The sequence below is a fragment of the Microcaecilia unicolor genome, chromosome 3 (assembly GCF_901765095.1).
Source record: "Microcaecilia unicolor chromosome 3, aMicUni1.1, whole genome shotgun sequence".
Classification (NCBI taxonomy): Eukaryota; Metazoa; Chordata; class Amphibia; order Gymnophiona; family Siphonopidae; genus Microcaecilia; species Microcaecilia unicolor.
Window position 1 is genome coordinate 87,265,003 of NC_044033.1, and position 24,200 is coordinate 87,289,202.

Sequence of the window (24,200 nt, forward strand, 5' to 3'; positions counted from 1 at the left end):
CACTGCACTGCCACTGTCTTCCTCCTCCTTTTGCCATGTGGCAAATTCATGAGACCCTGATTAAGGGGATTCAGTGGCGTAGCCAGCCAGCCAGCCAGTTTTGGGTGGTCCTGAGCCCCAAGTGGGTGGGCGGCATAAAGTTTTCTCTGCCCTGCCCTACCCCCACCTCAAAATATAAATTCTTTAGCTAATAAGTATCCCCAAGCTCTATCAGCTGAAGACTTTCTCTGAAGGTGGCCAGAGCTCTCTTTTACCAAGCTTGGCAGGCAGCAGCAATGACCCTAAGCCACTGATGCCGGCATCCCACACATGCTTAGTTGTTGATGGTTCAAGGATGCTGTTGCCAACTGCTGAGCTTGGTAGAAGGGAGTTCTGGTCGTCTTTGGAGGAGGTCCTTAGCTGGGGATGCTTAGGGATCTTCACCAGGGTCAGGACTGGTGTTAGACCTGCTTGGGCCCAGGTAAGAAAATAAAGAAGAGCCCCCCCCCCTCCCCGATTTCCTCTCCTCTCTGCCTCCCCTCAGATTTCCCACCTGCCATTACTATCACACCAGCAGACCCTCACCAAATAAGGGATCACAAATTAGAAATAAAATATGTAGACAAAAATTGAATGGGAACCCCAAGACGTTAAACTTAGCTTAGCATTACTGCAAAACTGGAGATATAAAACAGAAATGCATTTCCTTTTCTAGTGAACACGATACAAAGACATTTGCTATACACATTTCCAAAAGCTAACACATATTCCATTTAAAACATTCAAAATAAAATTTTTTGTTTCTACCTTTTGTTGTCTGGACATTTTATTTTTCCATCTTGCTGGTTCCAGTTTCTCTTTTCTGCTTTTCTGTCTGTCGTCTGCTAATTCTTCTTCAAGCGGCTGCAGTCCATTTGCCTTTTCTCCTCTCCTGTCTGTTCCCTCACTACTCCTGGCTCTGACATATTGATCATTCCTTTTAGCCCTTTTCTGCCTCTCTCTCTCACCCTTCTTCTCCTCCTTTTTACTTTTCAACTACCTATCAAATTTACATCATCATCTTTCACCCACTAGCTCTCCCATTCCCCATCTCCTTCCCCAGCCCTACATTCTCTTTAATCTACTCCCCATTACAATATTTCTACCTTCTGCAATCACTATCTTCTCATTCATTTCCTTGCCACCCCCTCCTTCCCCTCCTGGCCTATCCCACAGAGTTCCACCATTCCCATCTTCTTCCTCCCTTCACCCTTTTAGATTCCTCCTGCCCTCTCCCCCACGGTCCAGCATTTTTCCCTCTTTCTCCCCTCACCACCTCCTGTGTACCTCTCCCTCCTTCTCATCCACCCCCATGTCCAGCATCTCCCCCTCTCATTCCCACTGTCCACCATCTTCTCCCTCCCTTGTGTTCTTGATCCAACATCTCTCTCCCCTTCCCATGCAGCATCTCTCTCTTCCTCCCCTCTACCATCATGTCCAACATTTATCCATCCTCTCCACCCTTTGTCTAACGTTTCTCCCTTCCCTCCACCCCTATGTCCAACATTTCTCCCTCCCTCCCCATGTACCATTTCTCCCTCCTCTCCACCCCTATGTTCAACATTTCTCACTCTCGTGCCACCTGTCCCATCTATGCAGCATGTCTCCCTCCCTTCCACCTCATATGCAAGATTTCTCCATTTCTCACCCCTCCACCCCTTTGCTGCATATCTCTCTTCTTCCCTTTTGCAGCAACTTCTCCCCCTGTGCAGCATCTTCCCTCCCATGTTCCCAACCCCCTTCTATGCAGTATCTTTCCCCATGTTCCCTCCCCTCTTGCAGTATCGTTCCCCATGTTCCCGCTCCTCTTGCAGAATCTTTCCCCATGTTCCCTCCCCCTGTAGCATCTGTCCCCAATGTTCCCTCCCCCTGTAGCATCTGTCTCCAATGTTCCCTCCCCCTGTAGCATCTGTCCCCAATGTTCCCTCCCCCTGTAGCATCTGTCCCCTGTCTTTTGTCTTCCCTCCCCCTGTGCAGCATCTGTCCCCTATCTTCCCTCACCCCATGCAGCATATTTCCCCCCCATCTTCCCTCAACCCCGTGCAGCATCTATCGTCCCCTTCATTTCTCTTTCCTATCCCACCCACTACTCTCCTCATGCTTCTATGGGTTGCCGGCAGTGATTTTTACATGCTGCCTGCCACTCAATGATCTCCTTGCAACCGCTAAGTGCTAACTCGGAAGCCTCTCCTCTGCTGCAACTTCCGGTTTCTGTCCAGTCAAGATGCAGCACAGGAGAGTCTTCCGGGTTAGCGCTTAGCAGCTGCAAGGAGGTTTTTGAGCAACAGACAGCGTGTGGGAGTCGTGAGCCTGCGACCAGCAAAAGATAGCAGCTACTTAAGGGACACTGCTGCTGGGTGGGCCTAACCCCCACCCGTAACTATGCCCTTGAGGGGATTGGAGTAGGGAAGAAAGCATTGAGACAGGGAGGTTTTAGAGAGTAAGTGAGGGGATGGAGGAAGGTGAGCAAGAGTAAACGAAGGAAACTGGGGGAGCTGTGAGTTGTGTGGGGAGAGGGGAGTGAAGGGGTGAGGGGTGCTACAGGGTATGAGAAAGTGGCTGCGGAGAGAACAAGGGGATTAAAAGGGGTGCATTAGGGTAGAAATATTGGGCAAAGGAGATGGTGAGAGTAAGTGAGGGGACAGTGTGTGAGGATCATCCCTGTCTGTCCTAGGTCCCCTTCCTGATCCAGGATCCCATCTTTTTCCTCCCCTTCCTCTCACTCCCCTTTCCTCTTTCTCCTCTTCCCCTAATTCCCCCATTTTCCCCTCCTGTATGTCTGCCCTCCTTTCACACTCTCCTGCCTGAGATCCTTTCTGCATACCCCCCCCCCCCCCCCCCCTCTGGTATTCATCTCCTTCCTCTGAGATCCTTTCTAACTACTCCTTCCTTCTGATCAATTCACCTTCCCCCTAGCTTCTGTCCTCCTGCCATGATGGGATTAACTGTTTTGGTGGGCCCTCGACAAACAAGCACATTGGGCCCTCATTATATTATAAGTACATTTTAAAACTCCCTCAGATGGAGACCACATAGTTCTAAACTGCAGAGGAAAAAGTAGGTAAGCAGTGCTGCTCTGTGACAATGCACAGGGGGTGGAAGGAATGGACATATCTCTGCAGACAACAGTGGGTTTATTCTCTCCCCCTTTCTCCATCCAGCAGACTTAACCAGGGCAAAAATCTGCCTTGGAAGCTCCTCTTAAACTTTTGGGTCCTAGGCACCTGCCTTAATCCTGCCCTGCCCAATACCAATCAATATGATCTCTTCAGCTCCAAAAGGATAAAATAAATTAATTGAACGCACATGTAATGTCAAGAAAATATTTTATTTTTTAAAAAGTAAAAAATAAATATACATATTTTAATAATGAAATGTATGCATGTTTCCCCATCATTGGCCCACTTCATATACAGTGTGGCCGAACATTAAAATGGGTTTGACACCACTGTTTTGGAGAAACCATAGGACACAGAGTCATTGTGTAAACAAGGGTCTCCCAAACCTGTATGAGAGAAATTTGTAGTGATTTCTCCAGTGTATGCACATTTCTCTCATGCATATTCGTTGCAAATGTCCTGAAAACCCAGTTTTCTGAGGGGTCCCCAAGACAGGGTTGAGATGTCCTTGCTTTTAAGTATCGGACAGCTCAGTGATTAGTAGCATTTGAAGAGAAGTTGATGAAAGTGGTATGGGGGTTTGCACCAGAAGACATATGAGAAAAGACTTAAAGACCTGAATATGTATTCTGTAAAGGAAGGAGGGACAGGGGTGATATGATAAACATTTAAATACTTGAAAGGTATTAATATACAAACATATCTTTTTCCAGAGACAGGGAAGTGGTAGGACATGAATTGAAGTTGTGGGGTGGTAGACTTAGGTGTAAGATCAGGAAATACTTTTTTCATGGAGAGGGTAGTGGATGCCCTCCTTGTGAAGGAATTCAAAAATGTATGGGACAAGCACAGAGGATTCCTTTATAGAAAGAGATGGATTCAAAACAAAACTTAAATGACCTCACAACTATTGATGTGTTATGGTGGCCAGGAGTGGTGCTTAGAAAGCAACTCTAGTAGTTGGGACGTAAGGACAGTGCTGGGCAGTCATCTACGGTCTGTGTCCTGAAAATGGCAAATACTGATCAGGATCAAGTATGCATATTTTATTACACCTTGTTGGGCAGACTGGATGGGCTAAGCAGGTTTTTTGTCATTTATTATGTTAAGTGTAGCAGCTTAGTGGTTTAGGTGCTGGTGTCTTGGCCAGTCTCACCATGATTGCTGTAGTTATTAAGAACTATAGCAGTATTCTAAGTAGTATATCCTTGGCATTGCACAAGAATGCAAATGTTGTTGATTGAAATCTATCAATCATCCCTGGTGCCATATGAAAAGCAATAAAATAAAAATATTCAAATAAGCTCTGGGTTATCTTTAGTATTAATTTTGTTTCCTGAAATAATAGTCAGTGTGCTTTAGGGAATCAAATATGCCCAGACCTTCATTTCTTCCTCCGTTGCAACCAGTCTTCTTCTAGAAAATGAACGATGGAAGCAAGCTGAAGTTCCTGCAGAGTTTCAGGATCTTGTTGATTTGATAACAGATGGCAAAATCGCTTTACCTGAGAAAAATGCAAGAGGTATGCTGCCAGCTTCATTATATATTTTTTCTTTTTATCTAGTTGCTCGTTTTCCTACCATCTGTGCCGTAATTTGAAAGACAAGCTGGTGTGTTGTTTATCATATCAATAATATTTTTTTTATGCCCAATAAAAAGATATATTCCTGTACTAGCCCTGGACCAACCAGAGAAAAATCTTTGGCCTCTAAAATGTGTTCAGTAGCCAGGGATGCCAGCTGGGAAAAATTTTCCCAGCCCCAAACAAGCCGTAAACCTGCCCAAAAACCGCCCGTAGCCAATCCCCGTCTCCCACGTCACTAACCCCGCCTCCCACGTCACTAGCCCCGCCTCCTACGTCATCCCTGACGTCAACCCCGCCCCTGAAAGGCTTCTATTGGTCCAAATTGGACCAATAGAAGCCCTGGAAAAGCTTCTATTGGACCGAATTGGACCAATAGAAGCCCCGGACAAAACCGCCGAATTCGCAAAGTGGCGACGGGAAAACCGCCCAAAAAACCGCATCCCGCGGCCGGCGAAATTTTCCTGCCGCTGCTGGCAAAAACCCGCCCAATTGGGCAGTAAAACCGCCCACCTGGCAACTTTGTCAGTAGCATGCACAGTAAGGATCCAAATTGCACCTTCTCCATTCACTGTATGTATTGTTTTCCCTGATCCCCTATCAGTAACTAAATCTACTCTCAGTAATTTACATTAACAACATATTATTAATCTGGGTTTACTTCTTTGGCCATTACCTTTTTTATATCACCAGTTAGTATTCTAATTCAGTGTTTCCCAAATCAGTCGTGGAGTACCCTCTTGCCAGTCAGGTTTTCAGAATATCTGCAGTGAAAATGCATGAAAGAGATTTACATATAATGGAGGCAGTGTATGCAAATCAGTTTCATACATATTTCATTGCAGATATCCTGAAAACCTGACTGGCAAGGGTGTACTCCAGGATGACTTGGGAAATACTGTTCTAATCTATTGACAAGATCTATGTTCCATTTCTAGTTGGCCTTTCCAAATTGATTTTGCACCAGCATTGAGTGGGTATGCATTTCTCTAATTACGTTAGGCAGCAATTCACAACAAAGTAAATAGATATAATATGATGAATAAGAACGCTAGAAATAAAGTACCAACAGAGCAACACCCTCCACCTAGCAATCATGTACCAAAAATAGAACCACAACCCACACCTTCCCTCTGATTTCGTTTACCAATACAGTATCCCCATAGCTAGGGTTACCATATGTTTGGTTTTACCCAGACATGTCCTCTTTTTGAGGACACTACGGGATGTCCGGATGGGTTTTGCCAGCCTGCCCGTTTATCCGGGTTTGCGAACAGACTGGCGGGCCATAGGGCGTCCTCCCCTCCTGTACCTTATTGTTGTTCCCTGGTGGTCTAGTGACCTCTTTGGGGGCAGGAAAGAGCCCCCTCTTTCTTGCCTGGCACTACCGCAGACCTCTCGCTCCCTGCATTGCTTCAGAATGGCTGCCGAGAGTTCAAGCTTTTGAAGCGGTGCCAGGAACGAGAGGTCTGTGGCAGCACCAGGCAGGAAAAGGGCTCTTTCCTGCCCCAAAGAGGCCACAAGGGCACGACGATAAGGTATAGGATGGGAGAGGATGTGAATGGGAGTCATGTGGATGGAGGGAGGGAGCTGGAAAAAAAAAGTGGTGGGAGGCTGGAAAAAAGATTGGGGAGGTGACATACATGGGGGGAGAGAGGGAATCTGACTTTCTTTGAGGGGGGGAGGATTCAAGGTGACACTGCGGTGCGGGGGTGTGATGTGGGGCAGGGTAGGGGTGTGATGGGGGGGGGGGGAGTTGCTGAATTATATTTTGTGTCCTCTTTTTTTTTTTTTTTTCCCCCCCATGGCAAGTATTGTAACCCTACCAATAACAGTAATGATGCAGAAATGCAATCTATAAGACAGTTAGTATGAACCACAAAAATTTCACCAATCTAATTTATAGAGATACATAAAGATAAATCAAATCAATTCTTGTATACCGTTAATAACCCCTTTGCAGGGTTCAGTGTGGTTTACATTCTAGGTGAGACAAAAGCCAATAATGTTAATGTGAGGTAAGAGAACAATTAGAGACAATTGGTGTAATGCATGAGACCGAAAACATTATAGGAAAGGATAATGGATGATATTAGGAGGTAGAAGTCAATGGATTGTTATGAAGCAGTCTATGGGAAGAGGAAGGTTTTTAGCCTCTTCCTGAAGCTTAAGGTATTTCTGTTCTGATGGCAATAGAGTTTCATATTTTAACTCCCAAATACAGGGAATAGAGAGCTGAAAATCTTTTGATTTCGAATTGTCTTTTGAAATGGTGATGCTAGCATCAGTTGTTCTTTGTCTGCTAGACTGGACCAAATGTAGTAGTTCAGAGGTGAAACCTTGTAAAATTTGAAAAACTAAAGCAGCTTTGAACCTGAGTTATAGATATATAGTATGAGATATAGATAGTACTCTTATTGTTTTAATTACAAATGTAAACCACCATGCAGTTTATAAATATATTTTATAAATTAAATTATATGGTCAACTACTAATCTCTCCCACAAGGCACACTAGCCAATACTGTCATTTTTATATTTTCACTTCTGTCCAAGTGTGATTTATTCACTTTGGGGAAAGGGAGTGGGATTTGAACTATCGCCTTTGTGTGGTTACAATCAAAGCGGTTTACATATTATATGTACAGGTACTTATTTTGTACCAGGGACAATAGAAATGACGTGTTTCTACCAAAAAATGAAATTCCAAATTTTCAGTGTGTTTTAGCTCTGTACAATAAATATTTCAGCACAGAAAGTATAAGGAAAAGTAGTGCCAATTTGATACATTGAAACCCTCTGCTCAGTGTTCAGCAGTGGCTAAGAAAGCAAATAGAATATTAGGTATTATTAGGAAAAGAATGGAAAACAAATATGAGGGCGTTATAATGCCTTTGTATCGCTCCATAATGCGACCGCACCTTGAATATTGTGTGCAGTTCTGGTCACTGCTTGTTTCTAGGATAAGCAACACAAAATGTACTGTTTTGGGATCTTGCCAGGTACTTGTAACCTGAATTGGCCACTGTTAGAAATAGGATGCTGGGCTTGATGACCCTTCAGTCAGTCCCAGTATGTTTTGTAGACTATGCGTTATGTACTCCATCTCTGGTTACAAATGATATTTTTCCCCTGAAGCAGCGCAATATTTAGCTGGATTACCCTTAGAATAGCTTTTAGTTTTTTAAACAAAATCAGAGATAAACAAGAGCACACATGCAGTCTGCAGAACAATTTGTCCCCCCCCCCCCCAACAGTATATTAAAATGCAAAGTCAAATATATCACTAATTCTCCCTACCTACCTACCCACCCACATCCAAAACTGTGTCAAACAAAAACTTCTATCAATTCTATAGAAATGTTATGACCTTTATCTGAAAAGGAAAGTAAACAGTCAAATTGAAAACATCATGACTATTGCAAAGCAAAATAAAAAGAGATGAAAAAAAAAGATTAAACAGGAAGCCTGGTTTCTTATATTTTCCTGCTTAATGGCAGTCAAAATCTCCTAAGCCTCTAATTCCCAACTATGTCAAAACCTACAACTAATCCATTAATATAACTAACAACTACAACAACTGCAAAATCCTCTCCAAATATGCCAGACTTCATTTTCTTCTGTGTTCAAAGTGAATTTAATGCCCAACTACGAGCCCGAGGTGAGATTAAGCATAACTTTAAAAGAATAGCACATGAATTGGGATCAAACCTTCTTTTTTTTTTTTTATGTAAGCAGTGGAAGTGGTAATTCAATTTTCCTGTTAAGAAAGTAGGTGTTGGGTTGTAAACTGCTTTTTCAGATACCAGATTTATCTGAAGTGGTTTACAATTATAATTAAAACAGTGATACAGTACCTATCTATGTGTGTGTGTGTATGTGTGTCAAACAGAAATTTTAATTTCTCAATCTCATAAAGTGTTCCCCCACCTCGCATTTCCTCCTGTACACTGCAAAATATAGGCAGCAGAAACAAATTCTGAAAACTGAAAATAAAATAATTTTTCTTACCTTTGTTGTCTTGTGAATGGTTTTATTACTATAATTAGCTTATTCCCTTTTTTGATTCTGCTTTCCTTTATCTGTGCTCTGACCTCTGTTGCCAGGACCTCATGTCTATTCACTATCTCCTTTCTCTTCCTTTCTTCACTTCCTTCCCTATACCAATCTATCATGTTCGTTCTTCCAGTTTTCTACCTCCTGAAATCAGTTTTCCATCTCCTCCCTTCTTGTTTCCCCTTCTGTCCATCCTTGAGCAACATTTCTTTCCTCTTTTCCCTTCCCCACCATTCATGTGCATTTCCTTCTCTTCTTTTCTCTTCCCACTCCATGTCCAGCATCTTCTTCTTCTATCCTGTTTCCATCCAGCATCACCCCTGTCTCTCTCTCCCCCACACACCATCCAACATCACCCTTTTCACTCTTTCCTTTTCCAGACCTCAACACACTTTGTCCTCCTTCCCTGATCACAGCTTGTTGCTTCCAGTCCCTCCCCTCCCCCATCACGTGGAGGGGCATAATCGATTGGGGGCGCCCAAGTTTTCCTGAGGACACCCTCGCAGGACGTCCCTGTGAAGGGGCGGGGAAACCCGTATTATCAAAAGACAATGGGCGTCCATCTTTTGTTTCGATAATTTGGCCGGGGATGCCCAAATCACAACATTTAGGTTGACCTTAGAGATGGTCGTCCCCGGTTTTCGGCGATAATGGAATCCGAGGACGCCCATCTCAGAAACGACCAAATCTAAGCCATTTGGTCGTGTGAGGAGCCAGTATTCATAGTGCACTAGTCCTCCTCACATGTCAGGACACCAACCGGGCACCCTAGGGGGCACTGCAGTGGACTTCAGAAAAAGCTCCCAGGTGCATAGCTCCCTTACCTTGTGTGCTGAGCCCCCCACCCCCCCCCCCCAAAACCCACTCCCCACAACTGTACACCACTAATATAGCTCTTAGGGATGAAGGGGGGCACCTAGATGTGGATACAGTGGTATGGGCCTGGGTCCACCTGCCTGAAGTGCACTGCAGTACCCACTAAAACTGCTCCAGGGACCTGCATACTGCTGTCATGGAGCTGGGTATGATATTTGAGGCTGGCATAGAGGCTGGAAAAAATATTGAAAAATTTTTTTTGAGGGTGGAAGGGGGTTAGTGCCCACTGGGGGAGTAAGGGAGGATCATTCCCGATTCCCTCCGGTTTTCATCTGGTCATTTAGGGCACATTTTTGTGGCTTGGTCATTAAAAAAAAAAAAAAAAAAGGACCATGTAAAGTCGACCAAGTGTTTGTCAGGGACGCCCTTCTTTTTTCCATTATTGGCCGAGGATGCCCATGTGTTAAGCACGCCCCACCTTCGCTATGCTTCTGACATGCCCCCGTGAACTTTGGTCGTCCCCGCAACAGAAAGCAGTTGAGGACGCCCAAAATCGGCTTTCGATTATGCCGATTTGGGCGACCCTGTGAGAAGGACGCCCATCTTGCAATTTGTGTCGAAAGATGGGCGCCCTTCTCTTTCGAAAATAAGCCTGATAGTCTTTCTCCCCCTATCCCCCCTAAATTCAGCATTCCCCATCTCTGCCCCCTGCCACCACCATCCAATGTTGCCAGTCTCTTTCCCTTTCCTCTCCCTCTCTCGCACACACTGGTTCTAGCTCCTCCTCTGGTCCACTGCTTCTCGATTCTAGATGCCAGCAGCAGCGACGATGACAGCAAATAGGCAGGCATGTGTTGTATATCCACTGTAGGCTCTTTTGGTTCCACCCCTGAATTTCCTGTTTCAGAGAGGCTGAACTGTCAGAGCCAGCAACGGCACGCATGGGGCAATGCTCTATATGCATTCCTATTATTTGGTGTAATTGTTGCTGCCTGTTGCTGCATGGTGAAACGGGTCCAGAAGAGGAACCATCATCAAGTGAGTGCCGGATGGGGACATGAAAGAGAGAGAGACCAGCAGTGCCAGATGTTGGTAAGGAGAGGGGCTGGCAATGCTGGATGGTTGAGGGTTTTGAGGAGCAAGAGAGGCAGACAATCAGTGATGCAGACCCTGAGAGACAGTGGGCCTAGCAGGGATTGGAAGGGTGGCACCATTAATTGAATTAATTTTTTTTAACACAAGTTAAAAAATTTTCTCCGAGACATAAGATGGCTGACGTCATTAAAGGAAGTCCCAGTGTGGACACTGCCCAGCGTATTGAATCTTCCAGAAGCCTCTGGCAGGCCCTTGTGCCTTTCCATCTGCCCCATTCGAAGGGGACCCACAATAATCTTTTTTTCCACAGAGCAGTGAAGACATACTTCAGTATTCTCTAACACATAATTTCGCTGTTCAAATTTTTTCCCCAAACCTCATGCCCATCCTGGCAAAAGCACACTGTACCTTGGACTGCAAGCGAGCCTTAGCCTTCAATCTTGAGCAGACTAAAGTCCACCCATCTTTTTGTTTCTTTTGACCCAAAGAGGATGGGGGCAGCCATTGGTAAACACACCCAGTTAGCTAGCAGACTGCTTTTTCTTCACTTAACACCCAGGCTGGGCTGACTAGAGGGTTATGTCACAGCTCATGATGTCAGAACCATGGTTACTTTGGTAGTTCACTTGAGATCAACCTCCATTGAGGAGATTTGCAGAGCTGTGTCATGGTCTTTAGTCCACATATTCACATCTCACTACTGCCTTGAGCAGGATTCCCGATACGACGGCCAGTTTGGTCAGATAGTTCTGCAGAAGTTGTTTATTTATTTGTTACATTTGTTTCCCACATTTTCCCACCTATATGTAGGCTCATTGTGGCTTACATGGTACTGGAGAGGTGTTTGCTGACTCCGGTGAGAACAAATACAAAGTGATGTTGTGGTAAGATAAAGTTCGTGTGGCACAGCCACAATTAGGGAATCGTACAACAGAAGAGTTGAGTTATGTCCATTACGTACTTAAGTTTTGTTGTGTCGCAGTGATCAGGCATTTAGGTTGGATCGCTAGGGTATGCCTTTTTAAACAGGTTAGTTTTTAGTGATTTCCGGAAGTTTAGGTGGTCGTGCGTCGTTTTCAAGGCTTTTGGTAATGTGTTCCACAGTTGTGTGCTTATGTAGGAAAAGCTGGATGCGTAAGTTGATTTGTATTTGAGGCCTTTGCAGCTTGAGTAGTGCAGATTTAGATATGTTCTTGTTGATTCTGATGTGTTTCTAGTTAGTAAGTCGATCTTTCTAGTTAGTAAGTCGATCAAGCCTGTCATGTATCCCGGGGCTTCACCGTAGATCATTTTGTGAACCAGGGTGCAGATTTTGAAGGCAATGTGTTCTTTGATTGGGAGCCAGTGTAGTTTTTTGCGGAGGGGGTTTGTGTTTTCAAATCGCGTTTTTCCAAATTTAAGTCTAGCTGCCGTGTTTTGACCGGTCTTAAGTTTCTTTAAGGTCTGTTCTTTGCATCCCGCATAAATTCCATTGCAGTAGTCTATGTGGCTTAGTACCATTGATTGTACCAGGGTGCGAAATGTTTCCCTCGGGAAGAATTGTTTCAAGCATTTGAGGATCCACATTGAGTGGAACAATTTCTTTGTTGTGGATGCCACTTGGCTCTCCAGTGTCAAGTTACGGTCTATTGTAACGCCAAGGATTTTCAGGCTGTCTGAGATAGGAAGGGTGTAGTCTGGGGTGTTGATACTTGTGGGGTTGTCCGCGCTGTGCTGGGATGAGAGGAAGAGGCAATGTGTTTTTTTCTTTATTGAGTTTTAGTTGAAATGCATTTGCCCATGAGTCCATGATGTTTAAGCTGTGCTTAATTTCGTTGGTGATTTCTGTCAGTTTGGTTTTGTACGGAATGTATATTATGACATTGTCTGCATATATGAAAGGATTAAGACATTGGTTGGATAGGGACTTGGCTAGTGGGGTCATCATTAAGTTGAAGAGGATTGATGATAGCGGTGATCCTTGTGGTACTCCACAGACTGCTTTCCACGGTGATGATATACTTGAGTTTGATTTTACTTGATAGGTTCTTGTGGTTAGGAAGACCTTGATCCAGCTAAGTATGTTTCCACCAATCCCGAACTTATCTAGTAATCTTATTAGTATATTGTGATTTACCATGTCGAATGCACTAGACATGTTGAATTGGAGGAGAAGGATGTTTTTGCCTATTGCTACTTCTTGCTTGAATTTGGCTAGGAGAGTGAGTAGTACTGTTTCAGTGCTGTGGAGGGGGCGAAAACCTGACTGTGATTCGTGTAATATTGAGAATTTGTTTATGTAGTCTGTAAGTTGTTTGGTTACCATGCTTTCCATCAGTTGACTACCAACGAGATCGATGCTACTGGACGGTAGTTAGTGATTTCATTTGGTTTTTTTCTTGGTATCTTTTGGTATTGGGGTGAGTAGGATATTGCCATTTTCCTTGGGGAAGAGACCTTGCTGAAGTATGTAATTTAGGTGGGATGTGGGGTCCGCTATGAAGCGATCAGGGGCGGATTTCATTAGGTAGCTGGGACAGATATCTAGTTTGCAGTGAGTGTTGGAGAACCTGCTAATCGCCTGGGTAACTGTTTCAACAGTAAGGAGGGCAAAATTTAGCATAGTCCGGTCAGCCAGGTATACTACAGTGGTTGGGTTCAACTCGTTAAGGAAGTGTTCGATGTCAGTGGTGTCCTGAGGTAGCGTGTTGCGTAGATTTATAATTTTTTCATTGAAATACTTAGCAAGTTTGTCTGCAGATGGGATGTCTGTATTCGTTGTAGTGGCCAAGTTGGTGTCTAGGAGTTTGTTCACGAGTTGGTATAATTTCTTTGTGTCTTTGTAATCTGTCCCTATTTTAGTTTTATAGTATGATCTTTTGGTCTGCCTTACTGCGTATTTGTATTTTCTTTGTATTTATTTCCATGTGTTGAGTGTGTGTTCATCTTTTGTTTTTCTCCATGCTCGTTCAAGTTTCCTGGAGTGTGTTTTTAGTTTTTTTCAGTTTATCGTTGAACCATGGTATTGAGTTATGCTTGCATGAGGTTCTTGTTCGTAAGGGTGCTATTTCATCTAGTATGCTTTTGCATCTTTTGTCCCATTCTGTGAGGTAGTATATGGAGTCTGTCTGTGCTGACCATTTGTTATTGTATATCAGTTGCCAGAATGTTTTCATGTCTACTTGACCTCTTGTGCTGTAGGATGTGTGTTCTTGTGTTCGTTGTAGACCCTTTTTCCGCCAATGTAGGGACAAGTTTATTTTGTAGTGGTCGGTCCAGGGTGTTTCTGTCCATTTGATTATCTGTTATTATAAAATTCTGGTCTGTTGAAAGTTTGTGTGAGATGAAGACGAGTGTGTGCCCTTTGACGTGCCATTTGTGGCCATTTGAGATCCCATTAGCGGAGGAATTCCTTACAATATCGTGTGTTGATAGAGTTTGGGTCTTCTAAGTGAAGGTTAATGTCTCCTAATACTAGTATATTGGAGTTGGTTACACATGTGTTTGAAATGAAGTCCATGAAGTTGGTGTGGCCTTCGTTCCAGTTACCTGGAGGTCTGTAAAACTGGACACAGTTCAAATGATCACGTAGGGTTTTGTTGTGGATTCTGATTGGGGCAATTTCAAGTTGAAGTGTTATGGACTCAGCAGTGGTTTCGATGGTAAAATGGGATCGAAAGATTAGTGCTATGCCTCCGCCTCTTTTTCCTTTTCTGGTCCAGTGTGTGATTTTGTATCCTGGAGGGCACATGTCTAGGATTATAGGGTCCTTTTGGTCATGGATCCAGGTTTCATTAATGAAGAGTAGATTAAGGTTTTCTGCCGTGATCCAGTCTGTTAGTATTGCTGTTTTATTTACAGCGGATCTGGCGTTGATGTAGCCCACTTGGATTGTTTCGAATGGGTCTTCTGTGTTTGGTATTGTGTGGACTTTTAATAGTTGTCGTTTCTTTGTTAAGGTGAGTTTGTTTGGACCCTTCTTTCCTTTCTGTTGTGATTGTCCGCATGTGAGTGTTCTTCCTTTGTTTAAGTTGTTGTCAGTTTGATGAAGTGTGGAGTATCTGATCAGTCTTTGATGATTGTGTAGTATGGGTATGATGTTACTTTCTGCAAGTGGGGTGGTTAGTGTTGAGTGGATCAGTGTTAAGGAGTAGATTATTAGGAGTAGTTTGAGGGTGTTCATTTTAGTTTCTGTTCCCTTTGGCTTCTAATAGGCCGTGTTCTGATGATTCCATGCATGATAGGACTTTGTTCTTTGGTGTGGAATCTGGTGTTCTGGTCTTGTGTGTTAATTCAGCTTGCCTTTCAGCTGTGTAGTTCAGTATTGGGTCCGGTTTCAGTGATAAGTAAATGAGAAGGGGAGATGGGGGGGGGGGGGGAGAGTAGTTCTGAGTCAGGGTGCTCCTTTGATCTGTCTCACAGCAACTAATTGTTTCCCATCCTCTTTGCCCAGAGAGTCTTCAGGCTCCTGTTTCTGGCTTTGGCTGGAGACAGAGGGGAGGCAGGGAGGGGGGGGGGACTTCAGAGCACTTTCAGGTAGTTTACAGGGAGGCGTCACGTACAGTGGGGGAAATAAGTATTTAATCCCTCTGGCAAACAAGACCTAATACTTGGTGGCAAAACCCTTGTTGGCAAGCACAGCGGTCAGACGTCTTCTGTAGTTGATGATGAGGTTTGCACACATGTCAGGAGGAATTTTGGTCCACTCCTCTTTGCAGATCATCTCTAAATCATTAAGAGTTCTGGGCTGTCGCTTGGCAACTCGCAGCTTCAGCTCCCTCCATAAGTTTTCAATGGGATTAAGGTCTGGTGACTGGCTAGGCCACTCCATGACCCTAATGTGCTTCTTCCTGAGCCACTCCTTTGTTGCCTTGGCTGTATGTTTTGGGTCATTGTCGTGCTGGAAGACCCAGCCACGACCCATTTTTAAGGCCCTGGCGGAGGGAAGGAGGTTGTCACTCAGAATTGTACGGTACATGGCCCCATCCATTCTCCCATTGATGCGGTGAAGTAGTCCTGTGCCCTTAGCAGAGAAACACCCCCAAAACATAACATTTCCACCTCCATGCTTGACAGTGGGGACGGTGTTCTTTGGGTCATAGGCAGCATTTCTCTTCCTCCAAACACGGCGAGTTGAGTTCATGCCAAAGAGCTCAATTTTTGTCTCATCTGACTACAGCACCTTCTCCCAATCACTCTCGGCATCATCCAGGTGTTCACTGGCAAACTTCAGACGGGCCGTCACATGTGCCTTCCGGAGCAGGGGGACCTTGCGGGCACTGCAGGATTGCAATCCGTTATGTCGTAATGTGTTACCAATGGTTTTCGTGGTGACAGTGGTCCCAGCTGCCTTGAGATCATTGACAAGTTCCCCCCTTGTAGTTGTAGGCTGATTTCTAACCTTCCTCATGATCAAGGATACCCCACGAGGTGAGATTTTGCGTGGAGCCCCAGATCTTTGTCGATTGACAGTCATTTTGTACTTCTTCCATTTTCTTACTATGGCACCAACAGTTGTCTCCTTCTCGCCCAGCGTCTTACTGATGGTTTTGTAGCCCATTCCAGCCTTGTGCAGGTGTATGATCTTGTCCCTGACATCCTTAGACAGCTCCTTGCTCTTGGCCATTTTGTAGAGGTTAGAGTCTGACTGATTCACTGAGTCTGTGGACAGGTGTCTTTCATACAGGTGACCATTGCCGACAGCTGTCTGTCATGCAGGTAACGAGTTGATTTGGAGCATCTACCTGGTCTGTAGGGGCCAGATCTCTTACTGGTTGGTGGGGGATCAAATACTTATTTCCCTCTGCAGAATGCAAATAAATTCATATACTTTCCACAATGTGATTTTCCGGATTTAATTTGTGATGTGCTATCTCTCACTGTTACCAATAACCTACCCTTCAATTATGGGCTGCTCATGTCTTTGTCAGTGGGCAAACTTACAAAATCAGCAAGGGATCAAATACTTATTTCCCCCACTGTATGTAACTTGCTGTCTTTGGTTGCTGGCAGGTTGGCCCAAGGGGAGAGGTTAATCTTGATCAGGGAAAGATACTTGAAAGACAATGGTAAGGTACTTAATTCCTCTTTGGAATGTGGTGAGGAGTGCTAGCATTTGAACACTGGTTTTGGCTTCCACAGAATCTTTTACATTTCTCAAGCATCTGTTCTAATATGTACACTTCAGCAGTCTTGCTTCTTTAGTTAAGAGTTCGTTTGTATGCAGACCAGTTAATGTCCAGGCTGATACAATCAAGGTTACAAGATTAATTTTTCCTTTCTAGTTAGCCTAACTTACATAATTCTGCATCTCCGGCTTGATCAGATGCAGTGCAGAGGCTCCTTCAAAGGCACGTCGAAAGTGTCTTTGGCTCCTTCAGCATTCACTCAGTCTCTACTCTGGTTATCACTGTCAGGCCTTTTAAGGCCCGTCAATTGCAAAATCTCAGTGTCTTGAGGCACAATAGTCAGTCTACTCACAGTCTGATGTTCTGAAGCGTTGCCCAGGGTACAGAGACTCTGTAACCCTGAGAGCTGTATAGCGGTTGGAGGTAGAAGCCAGAGGGGAGGTAGCAGCCTCGGCTGCCACTGCTGCTTTGCTATGAGCCCCTCAGAGCCTGTTGCCTGGACGCCTCACCGCGCTGCTCCCGCACCTTTTGCCGTCGCTACTGTTTCGACCACTCTGATCGCGGGTGTTGTCGGCAGAGCCCTTTGCGGCCTTGGTGACATCCACCGATTTCATCCTCACATCTCCATGGCTCCTGTGCTCCTGGGGCAGCTCCACTGGACATGGGCTCCTCTCCCCGTGCTGCCGTTTGAGGACTGGCGGGCGGGTGGCGAGGAGGCAGAACCGGGAGCGTGATCGCTGTTGGCGAACCCCTTGTGGTACTCCGTAGGGAGAGGCTCATTTGCCTCTCTCTGCTGTGGGTTGGCTGGCGGGCGAGGAGGCAGAGCCAGGCGCGCAACCGCTGTCCCGCAAACCTCATGCGGTCCCCCATAGGGAGAGGTTCGGTTGCCTCTCCCTGCTCCGAGGGCGGCAGCGGTGCCGCTCACCGTTCCCACACGGGCTCCCCAGGTGCTGTCTACAGCCTCTGCCTGGCTCCGTTTTCCTCTGAGCCTGGAGCTCTCGCAGGTGCGTCTTACTCCGTCGCCATCTAGCCCTTTAGTGTCTAAAATTCAGCTCCACCCTCCTAGGCCCATTTTCTTCTGTTCCAGGCTGCTCTTTCACAACAGGGAGTTTTTATGTTACATAGTGTTGTTGGTTCTGGTTGGCCTTGCCTGTTGCAAGTCCCTATTGACTGTTGTTTCCGGTGCACCTGGTAGCTAGGGATTACCATCTGTGGTAATCTGATGTCCTGCTTGTCCTTGGAGAAAGTGAAGTTAATCACCTGTAGCAGATGTTCTCCGAGGTCAGCAGGTCACATATTGCCACTTCTGTCCCACCTCCCCTAGGAGTTGTGTTCATCTAATTGTGGGTCCGTGTTTCAGGCGAGCAGGAAGGTACACGCACATGCGTGGTCAGACCTGCCAAAGGCTTCTGGAAGATTTAGTACACTGGGCAGCATCTGTACTGGAGCTCTGTTGGTGACATCACCCATCTGTGGCAATGTGTGTGACCTGCTGTCAGAGAACACCCACAAGTGAGTAACTTCCACGTTCTTCGTGCATTAAATGTGCAGCTCTGATATAGATACATATAGATATAGATATACACACACACATAAATCTATATGTATGTGTGTATGTATAAGTAATCTCTATTGTGCTATTACTGTTGAAATTTTTGTGGTTTATTCTAACTGATTTTGTGCCGTTGCATGTTTGCATCATCACTGTGTTGGGAATACTATATTTGTTAACTTGTGATTAGAAGGAAGGTATGAGTTAGGCTTCTATGGAATATGTATCTTTTGGTATATGATCATTGAGGTGGGAGGTTGCTGTATGGTAGTTGATTCCCGGCTTGAACACCTATTTCAAGGACTGAGCCAGTTGATGCTCTTACAGTGGCATAGTGGCCAGTCAAAAGGCAAAGCAGTAGTGTCATTTGGGAACTGCATGCCTCCTAGGCTTGAGTAGTGCAGTGCGATAGCAGGATGAGAAAAAAAGACAAAATACCAAATTCCATGCATCTCAATCAAAGAACTGCAGGAACAAGACCTTGCAGGGAAAGATAAAAATGAGAATCACAGAAAATGACTCCCAGAAGTGCATCAGGTCTAGTGTGAAATCACTTGGCTAATATGTTTGACAAGCTTTCTGTATCAGACAGATTGTATATGTATGTAAATTCCTTTTAGAAAAATCTATATTCATATTTGACTTCCTTTTACAAATTTTAGCTGCTGAAGACCGAAAGCCAACTGACTTCCTGATTGTGGAAGGACAAAAGTATGCTGTAGTAGGGTAAGATGCCATCTGCAAAGTAGCCTTGTCCTGGTCTATTTACATGGGTTTTAGAAAGTTGCACCAGATTGGCCTTAAGTACAAATATATTTATGCCTCCAACTTCACATTTATAGGCACACAACTGTGGAGTGCTTTACCCAAATCAGTCAAATGTACCCAGATCTACTTAAAATTCAGAAAATTATTGAAGACTGTTCTGTTCAAAAAAGGCTTATCCTTCAGACTACATAATTTCAAATAACGTTTAGTCTAACAATGATTCAAAGACACTAATTTCTTTATTGTTTACATATTGTTGTTTAAAATGTTGTTTACTATTTTACTTTAAACTGTATAATTGTATTTCATGCACTGTAGCCTTTTCTACATTGAGCCCTGCAATTGGTGGGAAAATGTGGGATATAAATGTATTAAATAAATAATTTATGCCAGGATGGTTCTATAATTCTACAGCAGTATTTAATGGGTGAGCACATTTGTGCACAGATGGAAAAGTTCACTCTCACACAAAAGGGCCTATCATGTAAAGATCAGCAACTGTAAAGGAGAGTAAAGAAAATAGATGAATGTTTTATTGCAGTAGGCTCCTACTTAGACTAGAAACATAGGGGGTCTTTTACTAAGCGACGGTAAGCCCCATGCAGGCTTACCGCTCGCTAATCCATAATTAGCACCGGTGTTTACCGGGAGGTAATTGGGCAGTGACGCACGCGGCAAGAGCTTCACTTGTCACACGGCCATGTCTTTAAAAAAAAAAGCCTTTTACCTGCTGCAATAAAAGGGGGCCTCAGTGTGTGTCAAAAATACGCACTCACTCCAGTTCAGGCCCCCTTTTGCCGCAGCTTAGTAAAAGGACCCCATAGTCCTCAAGGTAATGAGGGAAAAGAGCAATTGGTGCAAAAAACAAATTCATAAGCTATGGTTTGTGCCAGGGACGGACTGACCGTTTGGGCAACCAGGCAGTGCCCGAGGGCCCAGAGGCTCTGCCCGGATGCCTGCTGTTCTCCCCATTCCCACACACTACCTTCCTGCCGCGGCCACCACCGCTGCTACTGCTGCTGCTGTTACAGCAGTGGCGGCAAAAACAGAAATAAAGATCGCAGAGCCGCACTGTTCCTCCTGTTTTCGGCTGCTGGTCCCACCTTCCTCTAACAATTTCCTGTTCCGGGGCAGAGCCGGTCAGCTGCGAGCAGGAAGGGAACAGTGTAGCCCCGTGATCTTTTTTTTATTTTTGCCGCCACTGCTGAAACAGCAGCAGTGGTGGCCACGGCAGGGGGGTATTTGGTGGGAGTGGGGATAGCCTAGTCCTGGTGTGCCAGTGGTAGTGGGGGTGTCCGGTGGGGGGGGGGGGGGGAGAGGGTTTGGGTGTTGGGTGGGGCTGAAAAAAAAGACTGTAAAACTGGATGGAAGGGGGAGGGTGTGATTGTAAGTGAGGGTAGGGTGGAAGAGTGGGGATATGGGGATTAGGTGGGGTGATAGTGGGGACATCTAAATTGAGCAGGAATAAGGAGGACCCCAGGTACAGGGTGTCTGGGTGTGGGGGAAGAACAGACGATGGGTGATGGGGAAGGACAGATGATGGATGGAGAATGGAGTGGGGAGGGGGAACAGATGCCGGATGGAAGGGAGAAGAAATGGGACAGATGCTGGATGGAGGGGGAAGGGAAGACAGGTGCTGGATGAGAAGGAGAGAGGGGACAGATATCAGATGGAAAGAGGGAGAGGAGGGACAGACACTGGATGAGGGAGAGAGAAGGGACATATGCCAGATGGAAATGGGGAGAGGAGGGACAGACACTGGATGAAGGGAAGAGAGGGGATAGAAGCTGGATGGAAGGGGGGGAGAGAATGCAGATGTTGGATGGAACTGGGGTGAGATAGGGGCTTGAGTGGGTGGAAGTGAAGAGAGAGAGAGGGGCCAGATGCTGGATGGAGGAGGAAGAAAAAGAGGAGAGACTCTGGATGGAAGTGAGGAGAGCGAAGGGTCAGATGCTGGATGGAAAGGGGGTGAGAGGGGGCAGACGCTGGATGGAAAGGGGGAAGAGAGGAGGCAGATGCTGGATGGAAAGGGGGAAGAGAGGAGGCAGATGCTGGATGGAAAGGGAGAAGAGAGGAGGCAGATGCTGGATGGAAAGGGGGAAGAGAGGAGGCAGATGCCGGATGGAAAGGGGGGAGAGAGGGGGCAGATGCTGGACGGAAAGGGGAAAAAGAGAGAGGGAGCAGATGCTAGACGGAAAGGAGGGGAGAGAGAGGGACAGACACTGGCGCGAGTTAAGAAGAGATCGAGGAAAGAAGAAACAAGAGACTGGGACCAACACAATTAGAAAAAAGTAAACGGCCAGACAACAAAGGTAGGAAAAATGAATTTTATTTTTAGTTTAGTATAAAGTAGTGTGGTAGCTGTGTTAATAAAGAAAATGGAAATAAGGTACCTTTATTGGACTAATTTTAATACATTTTTGCTAACGTTTGGAGACCCAACCCTCCTTTCTCATGTCAGAACAGAATACCTTAATAGCAGTATACTGTCCTGACCTGAGGAAAAACGTTTTGGCCTCTGAAAGCTAATTGGAAAATATATTTGATCCAATAAATTGGTATCATATTTTCCATTTTTTTGTTTTATGTGTATTTGTTAACCTATAGTATAGTGATTGAAATATATTAGTTTTTGAAATTTGCATCTGCGGGTGGGGGAGTATCAGCAGCACAGCGGGTAGGAAAGAACTGGGATGGTGGGGGTGTCGGCTGTGGCGGTGGGGGGGGGGGCATCGGGCAGTGGCCAGGTGGGGGGCCCAGACCACTCTCAGTCTGCCCCTGGTTTGTGCTGAGTTGAGTGAGAGAAGAAAATGGTTAGAGGGTGTCCAAGGTGTCATGTTCTGCTGTCTTATTATCCTCCAGACCATCTTCTTGGTACTTGTGGCTTCTGCTTAGCAGTTGATGGTCTGAGGTATAACTAAAAGAAGATGCAAAGACTAGACCGAAAGCCCACAGGGCATATTTTGGGTTCTTAATTTAGTAGGAACCTTATTTTTGACAATAGTAGAACCATTATAAGGAAATTTCCCCAGTTCTTCACATTTTGTATAGTAAGAGCTGCCTTATTCATGGCAGGTTTGATGCCATGAATTCTAGTTGCTTCGGGCAAAATTTCATCAAACGCATTGGGGTAATTTAATAAACTATTTTTTCATGGATAAACCTTGTTTTATTACCTATGGGAGGAACTTCTATAGAATTATCCCAGGAGTTACACTATATAAAATAGGTGGAAAAAATGTACACGAGTACTTTCATACAACCCCAAGGGAGGAGTTTGGACAAAGTGAGGGCAGAGTTGTGAAGTGCACATATAGTTTATAAGATATTCATGTGTGTGAAAATGTATACAAACTCGTGTGTAAATATATGTGAGATTGTTGAAAGTTTTTTTAGGCAGTTTTATAAAGACACATAGAGGCATAGTTTCAAAGCACTTAGCCTTCCAAAGTTCCACAGGTTTCTATGGAACTTTGGAAGGCTAAGTGTTTTGAAAATATGCCTCATAGTGCACCTGTGTGTCTTTATAAAATATCCCCAAAATAAGCAGCTAGTTGGACTTCCTACCCAGTTAACCTGTTATAAAATTATTCTCGTTTTGTCTGCCTGGAGACTGGTATGATGATTTGCTAGTTAGCATGCTGCATGTGTGTGGAAGGTTCAAGTCTGCACATATTTTGAGTTGATTTTTCATGGAACTGCCTAAAAAGCAAGAGGTAAAGCTTGATGTTGGCTGGTAGACATCCCCGCTAAAAAGATGAGAGAGAACCAATTGCTTCATGAGAGGATTTTGTATTTTAGAGGTAAGTCATAATGAGTGGAGAGGAGGTCAACAGTAGAGCTAATTTTTCATGAAATTGTTTGCTTATTGCCAACTTTCATTTTTTATTTTTCTTTATCTCTACGGATAAATTAAGTTGATGCTACAGGTGCACAATTTATTTTGTAGGACAGTGTTACTGTTGATGCGAATAATTCTTGAATACTGCCAGTGTGTGGATGACATACCCTCTATCACTACTGACATGCTCACTCGCCTGTCGGATTTATTGAAGGTACAGTATTGATGTTTGGCTACAATGTGTGGCATGTGGAAAGTAGCTTAAAGAGAAGAGCTACATACTATAAATTAAAAGAGATGTTTTTGGAAACTGCCATTTAACATTCATAAACTAGGGTTTAGTTCCTTTCAGTGTTAAATTTAAGACTTTAATGAGCCACAAACTTGGGAAGGAAGGAAGATTACCTCTAAGGAGTGGAGCCCCAACAGGATGAAATAAAGATGTGAGATAATTCTAAATGCAAAAACCCAAAAGTATTAAACAGTATTGAGAAAGGAAGTGCAGAAATAGTGTAGGAAGTACTTTCCCATTCTCCGTCTGTTATGAAGATAAGCCACCTGAAACCTGCTGACTTCCAATAGCTGCTGCAAGTTCTGAACTAGGAACCAGCTCTGAATTATAATTGTGTTTTGTATGCCAGGGATTAGGCTATCATCCTTCTTTTGTGCCATCATGCATGGCTTTTTAGGGAGTTTTCTTTTCCAGTAGGGTCATTCCATGCCAAGTGGTCTAAACCTTCCCATCATCATGTCTCCAATTTTGTTCAAATTTTATCTGTTGTGCGAGTCAGGTGTTAAACGAAGTTTCCCAAAATTTGAGGTCTCTAACTGCAATAGTTGCAGATCTAGACCCCCTTTTCTGAAAGGTTGTCAGTCCATGAGCACGCGACATTTACCAAAATGCCATTTTTGGGGGTCTAATAAAATCCAAACACATTTATAAGAATGGCTAAAAAATTCAAATCCTGTACAGTTTTTTATGCTAATTCCGATGAAATACTTTTTAACAAATGAGCCACCTTGCACAATGAGATAATTGGATCAACATATATAACGCTCACTGCTATGCTTTAACTGTAAATACAGGCGTGCTTGCTCTGATTAACCAAGCATGATTAGCATGAAATGTTGCCAAGCTTAAATGCAATTACAGGCCTGCTTTGCTTTGAATGTAAACTTGCAGATTGCTTGCTACAGCGCCTTAAACACTGATATGAATACCAGTAAAACACTCCTAACCATTTTCT

The 24,200-nt window shown here is 44.5% G+C and overlaps 1 protein-coding gene across 2 annotated transcripts in view; it reads left to right on the forward strand.

The window, feature by feature from the left end:
• Positions 1-24,200, forward strand: part of VPS54 (VPS54 subunit of GARP complex) — a 300,862-nt gene that overhangs the window by 206,326 nt on the left and 70,336 nt on the right. For both annotated transcript variants that reach the window (XM_030196152.1, XM_030196153.1), the window contains exons 16-18: positions 4,547-4,659; positions 19,007-19,070; positions 23,062-23,167. In XM_030196152.1, coding sequence (XP_030052012.1) covers positions 4,547-4,659; positions 19,007-19,070; positions 23,062-23,167 — 283 coding nt within the window. The remainder of the gene's footprint in view (positions 1-4,546; positions 4,660-19,006; positions 19,071-23,061; positions 23,168-24,200) is intronic.